Below are 15,438 nucleotides of genomic sequence, written 5' to 3'. Positions count from 1 at the left end.
ATGTACAGATCTACAAAATAGCAGATCTACAAGTTCACAACGCGACGCGTTGTGAGCTTGTAGATCGGCTATTTTCAAATTTTCAAAAGTATACTGAATATAAGTGGTTTTGTAATAATAATCAAAATCTACAAAGTAACTAGTAACTAAAGTTATCAAATAATTGTAGTGGAGTAAAAGTACAATATTTGTCTCCGAGATGTAGTGGAGTAGAAGTAAAAGTATTGAAAATTGGAAATACTCCAGTAAAGTAAAAGTACCTTGAGTAAATGTACTTAGTTACTTTCCACCTCTGATCCTGTCTGTCTGTGTGTCTGTGTGACTGTCTGTCTCTCTGCCTCGCAATTTTCTTTTAGATGTGTTGAGTTAACATATTTTTTTGGTTTGTGGCTGCCTTTTAGTTTTTGTGCCATGTTGGGTATGCATGCTTGTGTACGTGCGTGTGTGCGTGCGTGTGTGTGTGTGTGTGTGTGTGCGTGTGTGTGTGGGAGCTATGAATTCTCGATGGTGTTTTCTTTTTCCTGAAAATCAAAAGGCAAATATTGTGTTTTCTTCCAGGTTTCAGTGTGTGGTCCATCCTGGTGTGTCTCAGCACCTCAGAGAAGAGTTGTCTCAGAAGAGTCTTCCTCCCACGACTGGCTCCACAACAGAGGGTGAGACTGTTCTTCCTCTCCAACGTTACCTTGCCGGCCCACACTGGAATGACAGGGATTTGTATGCTGGATACTGGATGTTTGTATACTGGATGTTCCGTTCTGCTCTGCCTGAATTATTCTCTGCGCCAAAACACAAATGGGAGCCAAAAACAGGGAATTTAACCCATTAAGACCGAGAACGCATCTGTGTCGTTTTAAGATTTCTTTGGCTAATAAAAAAACAGCAGATCTACAAGCTCATAGCGCGGATTTCTTTTAATCGTGAATAAGTTGTGCAAATCTTTAAATATATAGATATTTTAAAGCGATTTTTTTTTACTCAAATCTTTGCTTCTGGGGGTCCCTGGAACAACATATTTTGAGATGGGGGTCCGTGGCCAAAAACATATAATTTTGGGTGGTCGTTGATATTAAAAAAGTTTGAGAACCACTGATATTATAGCAACATAGGTTTTTTCAAAAAACTCTTTGACATTTGTAGAATCCCCCAGAAGCAAAGTTTGAGTTACAAATGTTCGCTTTAAAAAATATATATATTGAAAGATTTGCACACATGTTCATGATTTTTTTTAAATAGAAGATCGGCAAGCTCATAGCGCAGCACTCGGTGCCGCACTATGAGCGCTGCGCTATGAGCATGTATGTCTGATATTTTTGAATAGCCCAAAGAAATCTGAAAATGACACGGATGCGGTTAACACATTGACCGCCAGAGGTTAACACCTTTACCGCCGGGCCCGTAGTTCTACGGGCCGTTAAATCCAACGGTTAAGCGCCGAGCCCGTAGTCCTACGGGCTGCGGTCTTTTCGCGCATGCGCGGTCCGGGTGCACTTTCGGAATTTTTTTGATCCACTTCCGTTTCCGGTTTGATGACAGGAAATAGAATTATTTGGGATCCGGTTTCGACGATCACGCCCGCTCCCATTCTACAGACGAAACTGAAACTCAATTCTCTTCCTGTAGTTTTTTCTCCTCGCATTTCACTGTTTAACGTAATCCGCTCTAACTACAGTCATGGAAGTCCGTTTGACATGCGGTCTTCACTGGGAGATACAGGGAGATCTCGCGGATGTAAACAGACCGTTCACGGCTCAATCTTAAGGATTTTAACAAGATCTATGGCGACATGAAAAAAACAAAAAAACAACAAAAACACCTTGGCACTGGTGAGTACATTATGAGATTAACCTCTGGCGGTGGATGTGTTAATCTCATAATGTACTCACCAGTGCCAACGTTTTATTGTTGTTTTTTGTTTTTTTTCACGTCGCCATAGACCTCGTTAAAATCCTTAAGATTGAGCTGTGCACTGTTTGTATACATCGCGGAGATCTCCCTGCGTCTACCAGTCCAAACCACGTGTCAAACGGAGCCGCCATGTTGTAGTTAGAACGGTTTATGTTAAACAGTGATCAGCGAGGAGAAAAACTACAATCGAAGAAAATGGCGTTTCAGTGTGCGCTTTAGAATGGAGGCCTACGGGATCGGCAAAACGTGATCCAGAATAATTCCGTTTCCGGTGGTGTTACAATGAAATGTGCCGTATAGAAAATTGAAAAAAGGGTTGCATTTTTTTTTTCAAAAGAAATGAAAAAGCACCACAGCCCGTAGGCTACGGGATCGGCGCTTTACGGTTGGATTTATCGGCCCGTAGGCTACGGGCCTGGTGGTGGTAGTGTTAAGAGTGGTTCTCAAACTTTTTAATTTCAAGGGCCCCCATAATTCTGAGTAAAAGTCCATTTGGAACCCCTTCAAGGAACCCTGAGGGTCCCTGGACCCCACTTTGAGAACAGTCCAACATTTATCCAGAGACAATAAAAGAGACAGAGCAAACTAAAGATAGCGGCTACAGTGCTGGCCAATCAACCAACCTTGATTGACATTCCGTACATAGACGACTAGAAAACCCTAAAAGCTGTGCATAACCGCTTCCTATCCCCTCCATTGACTTTGTTACGTTTTGGACCATGTCGGAGGCGCGCAGTCTCAAGTGAACTGGAGCCACGAGAGGGACCACTGAGCGAGCTAAAACGAGCGAGTTGCCGTCCCGAACGTTGCGACGTTCGCTTGAGCCTACTCAGCGCCGTCCGAGTTATGTATAATGGTAAATCATGTTGTGAGGACTGCTCTGCTTCCGGGTTACAACCCATGTTATTTCACTGTGGGATTCGCGGCTCCTATGGACAGCTTTTCAGGTTTTCTAGTCGTCTATTTACGGAATTATCAATCCGTGCTATTTCACAGTGTTCTGAGAGATCAGGCTGAGTCTCCGCCAGGCCGAAGGCGTCGCGGACTATGTTTTGCCTGTCTGTCCGTCCGTCCATCTGTGAACAGCTAATCTCCGGCACCGTTGACCCGCTCGAAGTCAAACTCTGCACACACATTCCCTGGCTGCCAGAGCAGAACCTCTGCCCTGCATTTTTCACATCGGCCTTTTATAGCACCACCATAACATTGTCCAAACATCAAGTAAATCGGTACACATTATCTCTATAGTCATGTGATCAAGACGGATCTGTCCGATATTTCATTTTCCATCCTGATTGCCGAATTCCAAACATTTCTGGCCCACAATAACCTACCTGACCTGGCGGAGACCTGTGCACTTTTTCTAGTCTTGTTATGAATTCATTGTTTGGGGGCATTTCCAAGATCTGAGTGAAAGGACTTCTCTTGAAGAGACTGATTTATCTACCAACACAAAACATGTCCCAGAATGGCAGAGGAACACTTATGAATAACTAATGAGCCAAGTGTCCTTGTGTTAGGAGTCATCCAATCACATTCCAAACAAGGTAGGGGCGTCGATAGAAGCAGGCTTGAGCCGCGTCAGGCATGCCTGAGTCTATCTCCTGTTTCTGTAGCGTGAGGCAGCTTGATGTATCAGTACACACCCAAGACGCTAGTATGTCGCAGGGACTTACACCCAATCCAACCCTTGATGCTGAGCGCCAAGCAGGGAGGCACTGGGTCCCATTTTTTAGAGTCTTTGGTGTGACCCGGCCGGGGATCAAACCCGGACCTCCCAGTCTCAGGACGGTCTATTCTAACCGCAAGGCAACTGAGCTGGACACTTACTTGGCTCATTCATTATTCAAGTCATACCTTTGCCATCCTAGGAAAGAAAATATATCCTACTGAACAATGCAGTGGACAGGCAAATGGCAGTAAATTACACCATGCATGGAAGGGGTACACCCCTCCATTCCTAAACCCCCCCACTCCTACACCCCCCCATTCCGAAAACCCCCCCCCCCACTCCTACACCCCCCCATTCCGATTTTTTTTTTCGGAATGGGGGGGTGCAGGAGTGGGGGGGTTTTGAAAACTTGGAATAAACCCTGCCATTCCGAAAAATAGATATAAATCCTATCTAATTTTTTTTTTTTTTTTTTTTTTTGCTGGGGGGTGGGGGGGGGGGGGGGTGCATATGGGGCACCCCCCCACAAAAAAAAAAAAAAAAAAAGTTTTAAAAAAAAATGTTTTTTTTTATTATTATTTTTTTATTAAAAAATAATTTGTGGACTGAAAAAAAAAAAAAATGGTTTGCTTCCACAATCCATAATGATGCATTTTCGAACTAAATTAATTAGGCTATCTGCACTTCCACAACGTGTACTGTACATACAGCCCACTGTAGGCTGACATTTTTGGGGGTTTTAGCTATGGACCCCAAAGCTCCAAGCTCCACCTTAGCGCCGCTAATGGAGCGGTTTCAGAAAAAAAAATGAAAAAAATGTAACCGAAAAAAAAAGGCGTGTCTGTCTGTCTGTCTGTCTGTCTGTCTGTCTGTCTGTCTGTCTGTCTGTCTGTCTGTCTGTCTGTCTGTCTATTAATCTATCTAAATATCTATCTATCTATCTATCTATCTATCTATCTATCTATCTATCTATCAAACTATCTATCTCCAGCAATGTACCGCTCAGCAACATGTTGTTCAACAAATAGCAGATCTACAAGCTCACAACAACTGTTATTGTGAGCTTGTAGATCTGCTATTTTCAAATAGCGTATGTATAAAATATGTCTGAAATGGTTAGTGATTAATAATATAATAATTTATATCTGAGAAGTGTAGGATTATTATAATTATTATATTACAACTAAAGTAAGCGCATCGGTTTGTGGGATTGAGTGTGCTTCCATGCACGGCCTGGGTCTGTCTGTCTGTCTGTCTGTCTGTCTGTCTGTCTGTCTGTCTATCTGTCTGTCGGACGGGAAGATACGTAATTCTCATCTCTGCTGATGTATTAATTGGATTCAGCATATGTGGGCACTAGGGACATCTTGGCACCAGGGAGAGTGGGCACTATGTGCATTGCCTGTGAGATTGTATTCTTTATTAACATTGATTATTAACACCATTTTTCTCGGTGCCCAGTCTTCATGGTTCCCAGATTTCCCTACCGCCCACTCTTATCCACCCTAAGTGCCCACTATTCCAAGTGTCCACATGTCCCTAATGCCCACTCGTCCAAGGTGCCCAGTTAGCCCTAGTGCCCAGAATGTTTTGGTGTCCCCCTATTCTGGCTGTTACCGTTACTACATAAATACACACTGCAGTTATTTCCACACAGCCTACAATCTATCTATCTATCTATCTATCTATCTATTTATCAACAGTTTAGCTGTTCATTCTTGCGCGATCTTCAAACGGAGGTATCCAGAGGTTCATTCATTTCATTGGTCAAATGCAACAGCTTCACAAATCTCTCTCTCTCTCTCTCTCTCTCTCTCTCTCTCTCTCTCTCTCTCTCTCTCTGCGTCAAATAAATCAAATAAATAATTGTATTGTGTGAGCTTGTAGATCTGCTATTCAAAGGATTTTTATACATTTGAAAACTTGTGAAATGGGACCTTGTGCATAACGAGTACTTTTACTTTTGGTATTTTAAGAACATTTTGATACCAATACTTGGGCTTTGTAGGATACTTTTACTCAAATTTGAATTCTTGACTTTTACATGTTACAGAGTAGGCCTATTTCTACATTGCAGTATTGGTACTTTAACTACTTTTACTTTAGAACATTTGAGTAATTTTTCCACCACTGATGCGTATACTATTCATGTGAGATGTGACAAGTGGGTTAATTAGCGAGAAGACATCTGAGAAACCTGAGCATGTGAGCGTCTCTGAGTAGGCCTACGTGATTACTGACCCGTCAATCAAAGTGTGCGCAAAAGTGAGCTGTGACAGAACATCAACATTAATGTAATAATAATAATAATAATAATAATAATAATAATAGTAGTAGTAGTAGTAATAATAATAATAATAATAATAATAATAATAATAGCATAATAATAATAATAACAATAGCGTAATAGTAGTTGTAGTAATAATAATAATATGGGTAATAATAATAATAATAATAATAATAATAAAGGTAATAATAATAAGGGTAATAATAATAATATTAGTTTTATTATTCTGAATACAACATTAATGGACTGAACCAGTCTGTCTGTCTGTCTGTGTGTCTGTCTGTCTGATCTAAATTATTATATTATGAACCATACACTAACCACTTCAGACCTATTTTATGCATACGCTATGCAGACAGACAGACAGACAGACAGACAGACAGACAGACAGACAGACAGACAGACAGACCCAGGCCGTGGAAGCGCACTCAATCACTCCCGATGCGCTTACTTTAATTGTAATATGATAATAATAATTATAATAATCCTACACATCGCAGATATATATGAATCACTAACCAATTCAGACATATTTTATACATACGCATACATTATTTGAAAATAGCAGATCTACAAGCTCACAATAACAGTTGTTGTGAGCTTGTAGATCTGCTATTTGTTGAACAACATGTTGCTGAGCGGTACATTGCTGGAGATAGATAGTTTGATAGATAGATTGATAGATATCTAGATAGATTTAGAACAGCCGCGCCAGAAGACTGCAGATATGGTCGATGGATCGGAAATTGACGTTGGTGCCATGAAGGATCGACTACGTCGGCGGGTCGGTATGGGGGAGAAAATTAATTCATGACTGATAGATAGAGTGGCGGCCTTTCCTATGTTTCAAACGTTTCAATTGAAAAGGGTGATTTTTTTTTTTGAATAGGCCTACAAAATAAAAAAAAATATATATATATATTTTTTTTTAAATCTTTTTTGACTTGCATCCCAGTCCGGGGCCCGCCTCTGGCTGGCCGACGTCCAAGAATTTCATGCAAGAAGAGGATGTAGATCTGATTGAATCAGGGCTCAGCTCAATGTGAGTGAGTTGTTTTAGCTGTCCATGGTGGAAGTGCAGATAGCCTAATTAATTTTGTTCGAAAATGCATCATTATGGATTGTGGAAGTTTTTTTTTTTGTGGAAGCAAACCAACTTCAGTCCACAAATTTTTTTTTAATAAAAAAAAAAACTTTAAAAAAACAACTTTTTTTTTTTTCAGTCCACAAATTATTTTTTAATAAAAACAAATAATAAAAAAAACTTAATTTTTTTTTTTTTTTTTTTTTTTTTGCGGGGGGGTGCCCCATATGCCCCCCCCCCTCCCCCGCAAAAAAAAAAATGTTAGATAGGATTTATATCTATTTTTCGGAATGGCAGGGTTTATTCCAAGTTTTCAAAACCCCCCCACTCCTACACCCCCCCATTCCGAAAAAGAAATTCGGAATGGGGGGGTGTAGGAGTGGGGGGGGGGGGGTTTTCGGAATGGGGGGGTGTAGGAGTGGGGGGGTTTAGGAATGGAGGGGTGTACCCGCATGGAAGTAATCAGAAACAGGAAATTCAAACCTTGAAATCATTCAGTCGTTTTGAATGACTGGTGTACATAATTCAAGAGTTAATTATAAAACAGAGACATGCTGTATTCAAGCATCAGTATACAGGGTGTAAATATAAAGTAATTAAGATACATATATCATGTGACCAGGAATGCTGTCTTACATGGTGTTATAGTGTAATATGGCTTCCCACGTGCCTTATGGGTGAAGCTGGAAGTGGCTGTGAGAATTCTTTTCACAAGCTCAGCCTCTTGACACACAACCAGTGGTGGAAAAAGTACTCATTTTTTTTACCGGACTTTTACATTGCAGTAGGCTATTGATACTTTTACTTAGGAATTCAAAATGCACTTGAGTAAAAGTACAAAGGTATTGGTATCAAAATGTACTTAAAGTACCAAAAGTAAAAGTACTAAAATGTTTGAAAATAGCAGATCTGCAAGTTCACAATGCATCGCGATGCGACTAAAATGTTTGGGAGGGACTAGTGGAGAAGAGATCCAGTAGAACTAAGACAAGTCATCATGGGTGCGCGTGGGTGTCACAGACCGAAAATAGCCGATCTACAAGCTCACATCTCGATCTACAAGCTCATCTCGATCTACAAGCTCAAAGCGTGTCGCGCTGCGACACGCTTTGAGCTTGTAGATCTGCTGTTTTTGGCACGCAGCTAAGTGAAAATCATTTCGATGCCATCAATGCCCACCAAAAATACATTGTAGTCGACTAAATCAACTGTACATTTAGTCGACTAAAATCTTATGATATTTAGGCGACTAAAACTAGTCTTAAAAGCAAACATTTCAGGTGACTAAAATATGACTAAAACTAAACAGAATTTTATTCAAAATCAACACCGCTATCCCACCTCTGCTTACAGGTCAACATGATCCCCGGGCTGCTTGAGGCCTTCTCTGAGACCAGTGAGGGACGCTGTCTATTCCACACCCGCACACACCTGCCAGGTGAGTCCATGGCTATCAGAGAGATAAACCAGGCCAGTGTTTTTTTGCCTACAGTATGTGGACTATTTGTGGACCTGGCTGCATCACACAAAGATTAGATGTCATGGTTGACAGTGGTTTGTCAGCGGAGATCAACGCACTGTCACTGTAGATCTGCTGCACAGACAGAAAGCATGCACACCACATATCAACGCCTGTTAACAGTGGTGTAAAGTAACTAAGTACATTTACTCAAGTACTGTACTGTACTTAAGTACAATTATGAGGTATTTTTTACTTTACTGGAGTATTTCCAATTTTCAGTACTTTTACTTCTACTCCACTACATCTCAGAGGCAAATATTGTGCTTTTACTCCACTACAATTATTTGAATACTTTAGTCACTAGTTAATTTGCAATTATCAATTATTATATTATAAAACATACATTAACCACTTTAGCCCTATTTTATACCTAGGCTATTTGAAAATAGCCGATCTACAAGCTCACAATGCATCGCGATGCGTTGTAAGCTTGTAGATCTGTTGTTTTCAAACATTTTAGTACTTTTATTTTTGGTATATTTTGATGCGAATACTTTTGTACTTTTACTCAAGTAACATTTTGAACACAGGCCTTTTACTTGTAACAGAGTGTTTTTATATTGTGGTATTGCTACTTTTACGTAAGTAAAATATCTTGAGTACTTCTTCCACCACTGGACCATATCAACGGCTGTTACGCAACAAACGCCAAAAATGTATACGCACGCACGCACGCACGCGCGCACGCACGCACGCACGCACGCACGCACGCACACACACACACACACACACACACACACACACACACACACACACACACACACACACACACACACACACACACACACACACATTCAGCTCTGTCTGGAAAAGTATGAGCAAAGGGGAAAAGATTTGGCATTTGCTCTTTTTAGAACAGTTGGCTCACTTAGTTACGCCTTGCTCAACAATTGGCCCCCGAAGTCAGGTCACATGATCAACACATGGCCCCATGAAGTATAAGGTCAGGTGATCTTCTTAGCCTTTCTAACTCTATTTTAGAAGGATAATGATCTCACACATCATTAGAAATCCCTGGCAAATGGCTGAGTGGGTGTAAGACTTCCACCTCCCAGGCCATCTGTTTCAGCACTTTGAAAGGTTATCAATCGTTGGGTAGAATTCTAGATAATGGGTATACACACACAGGTGGATGTCATGGGGCACTTTCCTGTTGTAGACGCTATACAATAACATGAGGATTTTGAGGGTTGAATGATTGCAGCCCTGATAGGATCAGACACAATGAACAACTTTAACAGAGGAACATTTTGTTCCTTCATATATGTCATACATGGGCAACTGGCGGCCCTGGGCCCACATGCGGCCCCCATCTTCACTTAATGCGGCCCGCAGGTTAATATCGGAATACTGATATATTATTGATTTCAGCTGTTACAATTCCAAACATGCAAACATGACCCGCTTTAATTACTTCACTCTATATTAGTACTAGCTTAATGACTAGTATTACAATTCTATTGTCTTTTTTATGTCCAATGTATTTGTATTTAAGTTCATAAAGTTAACATAAGTATAACTAAATGCATTTGAAATTTAAAAAAAATGTAACTTTTCAGGATTCCAATTCAAAAATAGCCCCAAAAAAATATCAGTATTCCAATTCAATAATAGCAAAAATAGCAGATCTACAAGCTCAAAACGCATCGCAATGCGACGCGTTTTCAGCTTGTAGATCGGCTATTTTTGCTACTTTTGTGTGACATAGAATGGCGTTTTGTGTGACCATACAAAAGTAGATGAGGAAGTTTTCCAGTCAGCCCCGCGTAGAACTCTGAAGAGTGCTTGACGGACTTGAGCTGTAAACGCAGAGGCATTGGAACCGATCATATAGGAGAACGTGTATGTTGCTCTCCTCAACATCTGCTCCATGTGACGGGCCTCCTCTTGTCCCGGTGCGCACAACCATGAAGACAAGAGCTAACCAGCCAAGACAAAAAAAAAAACTCTGTAATTACACCTAACGATTTCAGAGAGGCACACACAGTATCAAACGCAGCGCTCGTCGGTTCCACCGGGGGCGAGCGAGCCGCATGAAGAGTCAGTATACCGAGAAAGTCTTTGAGGCAGATAATGGTTATTTTGTCTTTTGCCATTGGCCCCACTTATCTTCATTATCCCAGCAGAGGAAGGCTTCACAAAGGCCCATTCTGTTTGGCGCGCCCCGTCATTTACCCCTGCTCTGTTGTCCGTACACCCCCACACCATCCGTACAACAATATCCTCTTTTCTTTTGGCCGAGCTCCCACACGCACAAATGTTGACAGAACTGGCAGAAGTCTAAAGCATGCGCTGCAGGCCACAGTTGGAGAAAGCAGTGGTTGTGCTTTCTTTTTCCGGCCGCTGTCCCGGGGTCCTCGCCTCCGCAAGCCCTCCTCCACGATTGCCCGATTCTGAAGCCCCCTTTCAATTGATGCCACAATTAAGAATAAGACGCATGCAGGCTCGCTGCTCGTATAGCGAGTTTAAAGTCCTCGGCTGAAAGCAGAGCGCGTTGAGTCAGACATAATGACGGGCAGCCGTCACTCTGCTGCATGCTGGGGCTGTTTGTTTTTCCACTGAGGCTGAGCCCCCCCCCCTCCTGCCCTCCCACAATCCCCTGGCTCAGAGAGAGGGAATATTTGTTCAGTTTTCCCGGTTCAATCTCAAAAGGCTGAGAGTTCAAGGAGTCGTTCAGAAATGTTGTTTTCCTATTTTCTGGTGGTGGTTGTACATGGGCCGCTGATGAAGCCTGATTTACCCTCACCAAAAAACATGCAGTAGTCCTGGTCTCTACACTGCCTCCCCCTGGTCAGCCGGGGGCGCCTGATGGAGGGGAAAGGAACTGGTTGGAATAACGTGTTCCTTCCACGCGCTACGTCTTACCGGGGAAACTACCCCTGTCAGGTGATAAGAAGCGGCTTGCTACCTCCTCATGCATTGAAGGAAGCATGAGCTCAGTTCGGGGCTCTCCCCAGGCTGGCAGAGGGAGAGTAGCGCCCAGGATTACAGCTTAGACATTTGGCACTGGGTGAAAAATGGGTTACAAAATCGTGGGATAAAAAATAAAAAAAAGTTTTAAAAATAAATGTTCTTTTCCTAGTTTCTGGTGGTGTACACGGGCTGCTGATGAAGCCTGATTTAATACATAGTTGCGCGGTGGGTGTCGCACACCGGGAATAGCGGATCTACAGGATCACAGGCCGTGAGCCTTGTAGATCCGCTATTTTCGGTGCGTGACACCCTGCAACCAGCCGAGTATAACCCAGGCTTAAAAATGTGGAAAATGTGCAGGACTTTCAGCATGTGGCCAGCGCTTTTGTCTGTATAGTTTCTGCTCACACTGACGTCCGAAAGCAACACTATCAGGGAGTGGGAGAGGCTCTGGGGTCATGTCCAAGTTTGACAAGAGGTTGAAGGAGGTTCAGCCAAGCCCATTTATCATGATGGAGCCACGTATCAGGGAATTTCATTAACATGTGTCTGTAAGGGGGAGGTTGATACTCGCTGACACGGCTGGAGATTTGCCGCACAGAGAAAGCATGTGCACCACACAGATCAACAACTTCAGTGTGACACGCTCACACACGCACGCAACCATCGCAAGCATGCACGCAGTGGTGGGAAAAGTACTCACATTTTTTACTTAAGTAAATTAAAAGTATCAACGCTGCAATGTAGAAATACTCTGTTACAAGTAAATGTCCAGAATTCAACATTTACTTGAGTAAAAGTTCAAAGGTATTGGTATCAAAATGTACTCAAAGTACCACAAGTAGAAAGTACTCATTATGCAGAATGTCCCAGTTTTCAAATGTATGAAATGTATAAAAATCTTTTGAAAATAGCAGGGCTCACAATAAGATGCATCCCGAGCTTGTAGATCGGCTATTTTCAAATGAATGAATGTATATAGGGCTGAAGTGGTTCATGCATGTTTTGTTATAATAATCTAAATCTGCTAAGTAACTAGTAACTAAAGTTTTCAAATAATTGTAGTGGAATAAAAGTATAATATTTGTTTCTGAGGTGTAGTGGAGTAGAAGTAAAAGTACTGAAAATTGTAAATACTCTTGTAAAGTATAAAATACCTCAAAATTGTAGACGAGTAAATGTACTTAGTTACTTTACACCACTGGCAAATGTGCACGTGTACACACACAGACACAGACGCACGCACGCACGCACGCACGCACGCACGCACGCACGCACGCACGCACGCACGCACGCACGCACGCACGCACGCACGCACGCACGCACGCACGCACGCACGCACGCACGCACGCACGCACGCACGCACGCACGCACGCACGCACGCACGCACGCACGCACGCACGCACGCACACACACACACACAAACAGAAGATTGAAAATTGTTATGTAGAACAGTCAAACGTAAAAAACTGTCCCAACACAATCCATGGAACACATGGGAATGACAGCACTCCAAAAGAACTTTAACACACAAAGCAAGACTTTGACCTCAATTACACACATACTATTTTTATTCTTGGACATGTATCAACTTTCAGCCACTTAGCCTAACGCTATCTGATGATTGGTGCTGATGTAAGCAAACCCCGCCCATCTGTTACCCCTCTGTTGATTAAAACACAATATAAGAAGTATGTGCAGCGATTGTTTTACCGAGGTCATTGTCATTGTATCGCCCTCAGAATCTTCATTACCCATGAGGCCCTCTGCCTGCACACCAACCAATGGGGAGCTTGCTGTATCTCCAGATGACACTGGTCATGGCAGGTCAGTTGTACAAAACAACACATGTTTTAACCACTTAAGCCATATTCTATACTTAAAAACTATCTTTTCTGAATTTTGTGAAAATAGGTGATCAAAAAGGAAGTGTTAATTTACGTTTGGCTTCAGTCTTCCTGAATGTCTAAGGTAGCCATCTCAAATAGCTCTTCCACAGCAAAAAGTATACTTGTACAAGATGCCAGTTGGAAATGTCTATATTAGACATTAGACATAGACACATCTCCAAGTGAATATGAAGAAAATGACAAAGGGACAGATAGTGAGAACATGCACCACCACATTTACTTGAGTAAAAGTACAAAAGTATTGGTATGAAAATTTACTTAAAGTACCAAAAGTTAAATTACTAAAATGTTTGAAAATAGCAGATCTACAAGCTCACAACGTGTCACGATGCGACGCGTTGTGAGCTTGTAGATTGGCTATTTTCAAATAGCCTATGTACTGTATAAAATAGGGCTAAAGTGGTTAATGTATGTTTTATAATATAATAATTGATATCTGCAAAGTACCTAGTAACTTGTTTTCAAATAATTATAGTTGAGTAAAAGTACAATATTTGCCTCTGAGATGTAGTGGAGTAGAAGTAAACGTATAGAGAAATGGAAATATTCCAGTAAAGTAAAAGTACCTCAAAATTGTACTTAAGCACAGTACATGAGTAAATGTACTTGGTTTAGTTGGTTACTTTACACCACTGTGTACAAAGACACAACAGCAGAAACATAGGGTATTTTACGTACTGTAGGTTGCTCATATCACAGCTACAGCAAAGTGTCCACTTTCACCTCTATGTGGACAGCTTCAGACTCTCCACAGACTGGTTTTAATGTGTGTGTGTGTGTGTGTGTGTGTGTGTGTGTGTGTGTGTGTGTGTGTGTGTGTGTGTGTGTGTGTGTGTGTGTGTGTGTGTGTGTGTGTGTGTGTGTGTGTTGGATGCTTGCCTCACTGTGGTGTTGACAGACAGACGGACAGCCCCTCCACACAGCCCGGCCTCATTGCCGTGGTGAGCGTGTACGTCCTTATCACCACGGCAACCCCGTTGACAGCCTTCCTTCATCAGAGCGGCGTGGTGCGGAGCGGAGACGAGCCGTACGGACACACCGCCCAGGTACTGGACCACACCGTGGTCACTGTTTTAGAGCAGTGGTTTTCAGGGGTGGATAAAGTACTAGTAAGATGTTTTACTTAAGTAAATGTATCAATACTGCGATGTAGAAATACTCTGTTACAAGTAAAAGTCCGGAATTCTAAATTTACTTGAGTAAAAGTACAAAAGTATTGGTATAAAAATGTACTTAAAGTACCAAAAGTAGAAAGTACTCATTATGCAGAATGTCCTGTTCACAAGTTTTCAAATGTATAAAAATCTTTAGAAAATAGCAGATCTACAAACTTGTAGATCGGCTATTTTCAAATGGCCGAATGTATATAGGGCTGAAGTGGTTCATGCATGTTTTGTTATTCATAATCTAAATCTGCTAAGTCAGTGGTTCTCAAACTTTTTCATGCCAAGGACCCCCAAAATGATATGTATCTGGCCGCGGACCCCATCTACAAATATGTTGTTCCAGGGACCCCCCAGAAGCAAAGATTTGAGTTACAAATGTTCGCTTTAAAAAATATATATTCAAAGATTTGCACACATTTTCAAGATTTTTCAAAAATAGCAGATATACAAGCTCATAGCGCGGCACTCGGTGCTGCGCTATGAGCTTGTAGATCTGCTATTTTTGAATAGCCAAAGTATAAAAGGTCATAATTATTCTGATGCTATATTTACACATTTTTCTGGGACCCCCTGGAACACCCTCAAGTACCCCTGGGGGTCCCCGGACCCCACTTTGAGAACCAATGTGCTAAGTAACTATTAACTAAAGCTGTCAAATAATTGTAGTGGAGTAAAAGTACAATATTTGCCTCTGAGATGTAATGGAGTAGAAGTAAAATTATTGAACCAAAAGTAGAAAGTACTCATTATGCAGAATATCCTGTTCACAAGTTTTCAAATGTATAAAAGTCTTTAGAAAATAGCAGATCTACAAGCTCACATCACGACCCATTGCCCTATAGCCCTAGTGACTGACAACCATCTGAATACTGTTTGTCATACAACAGTAAGCTGGTGTGCCCCCTGGTGGCTCAAACAGTTAGTGCACAACCAACTGTTCATGATGGTGTCTCTGGATACTCTTCAGGGTCAGTTAAAA

At 41.7% G+C, this 15,438-nt stretch overlaps 3 protein-coding genes across 3 annotated transcripts in view; 2 read left to right on the top strand and 1 right to left on the bottom strand.

Moving 5' to 3' along the window:
• socs2 (suppressor of cytokine signaling 2) overlaps nucleotides 1–15,438 on the bottom strand; it is a 267,878-nt gene that overhangs the window by 52,392 nt on the left and 200,048 nt on the right. The gene's annotated exons all lie outside the window — the stretch shown is intronic.
• The window catches only part of cped1 (cadherin-like and PC-esterase domain containing 1), a 128,953-nt gene that overhangs the window by 28,568 nt on the left and 84,947 nt on the right, over nucleotides 1–15,438 (top strand). Inside the window, exons 3-6 of the mRNA XM_080421171.1 lie at nucleotides 559–653; nucleotides 8,302–8,386; nucleotides 13,126–13,210; nucleotides 14,192–14,339. Coding sequence (XP_080277297.1) covers nucleotides 559–653; nucleotides 8,302–8,386; nucleotides 13,126–13,210; nucleotides 14,192–14,339 — 413 coding nt within the window. The remainder of the gene's footprint in view (nucleotides 1–558; nucleotides 654–8,301; nucleotides 8,387–13,125; nucleotides 13,211–14,191; nucleotides 14,340–15,438) is intronic.
• ing3 (inhibitor of growth family, member 3) overlaps nucleotides 1–15,438 on the top strand; it is a 99,957-nt gene that overhangs the window by 44,777 nt on the left and 39,742 nt on the right. The gene's annotated exons all lie outside the window — the stretch shown is intronic.

Source organism: Gymnoscopelus braueri (assembly GCF_963280865.1).
Source record: "Gymnoscopelus braueri genome assembly, chromosome: 23".
NCBI lineage: Eukaryota > Metazoa > Chordata > Actinopteri > Myctophiformes > Myctophidae > Gymnoscopelus > Gymnoscopelus braueri.
This window is presented reverse-complemented; position numbering and strand designations above follow the sequence as displayed.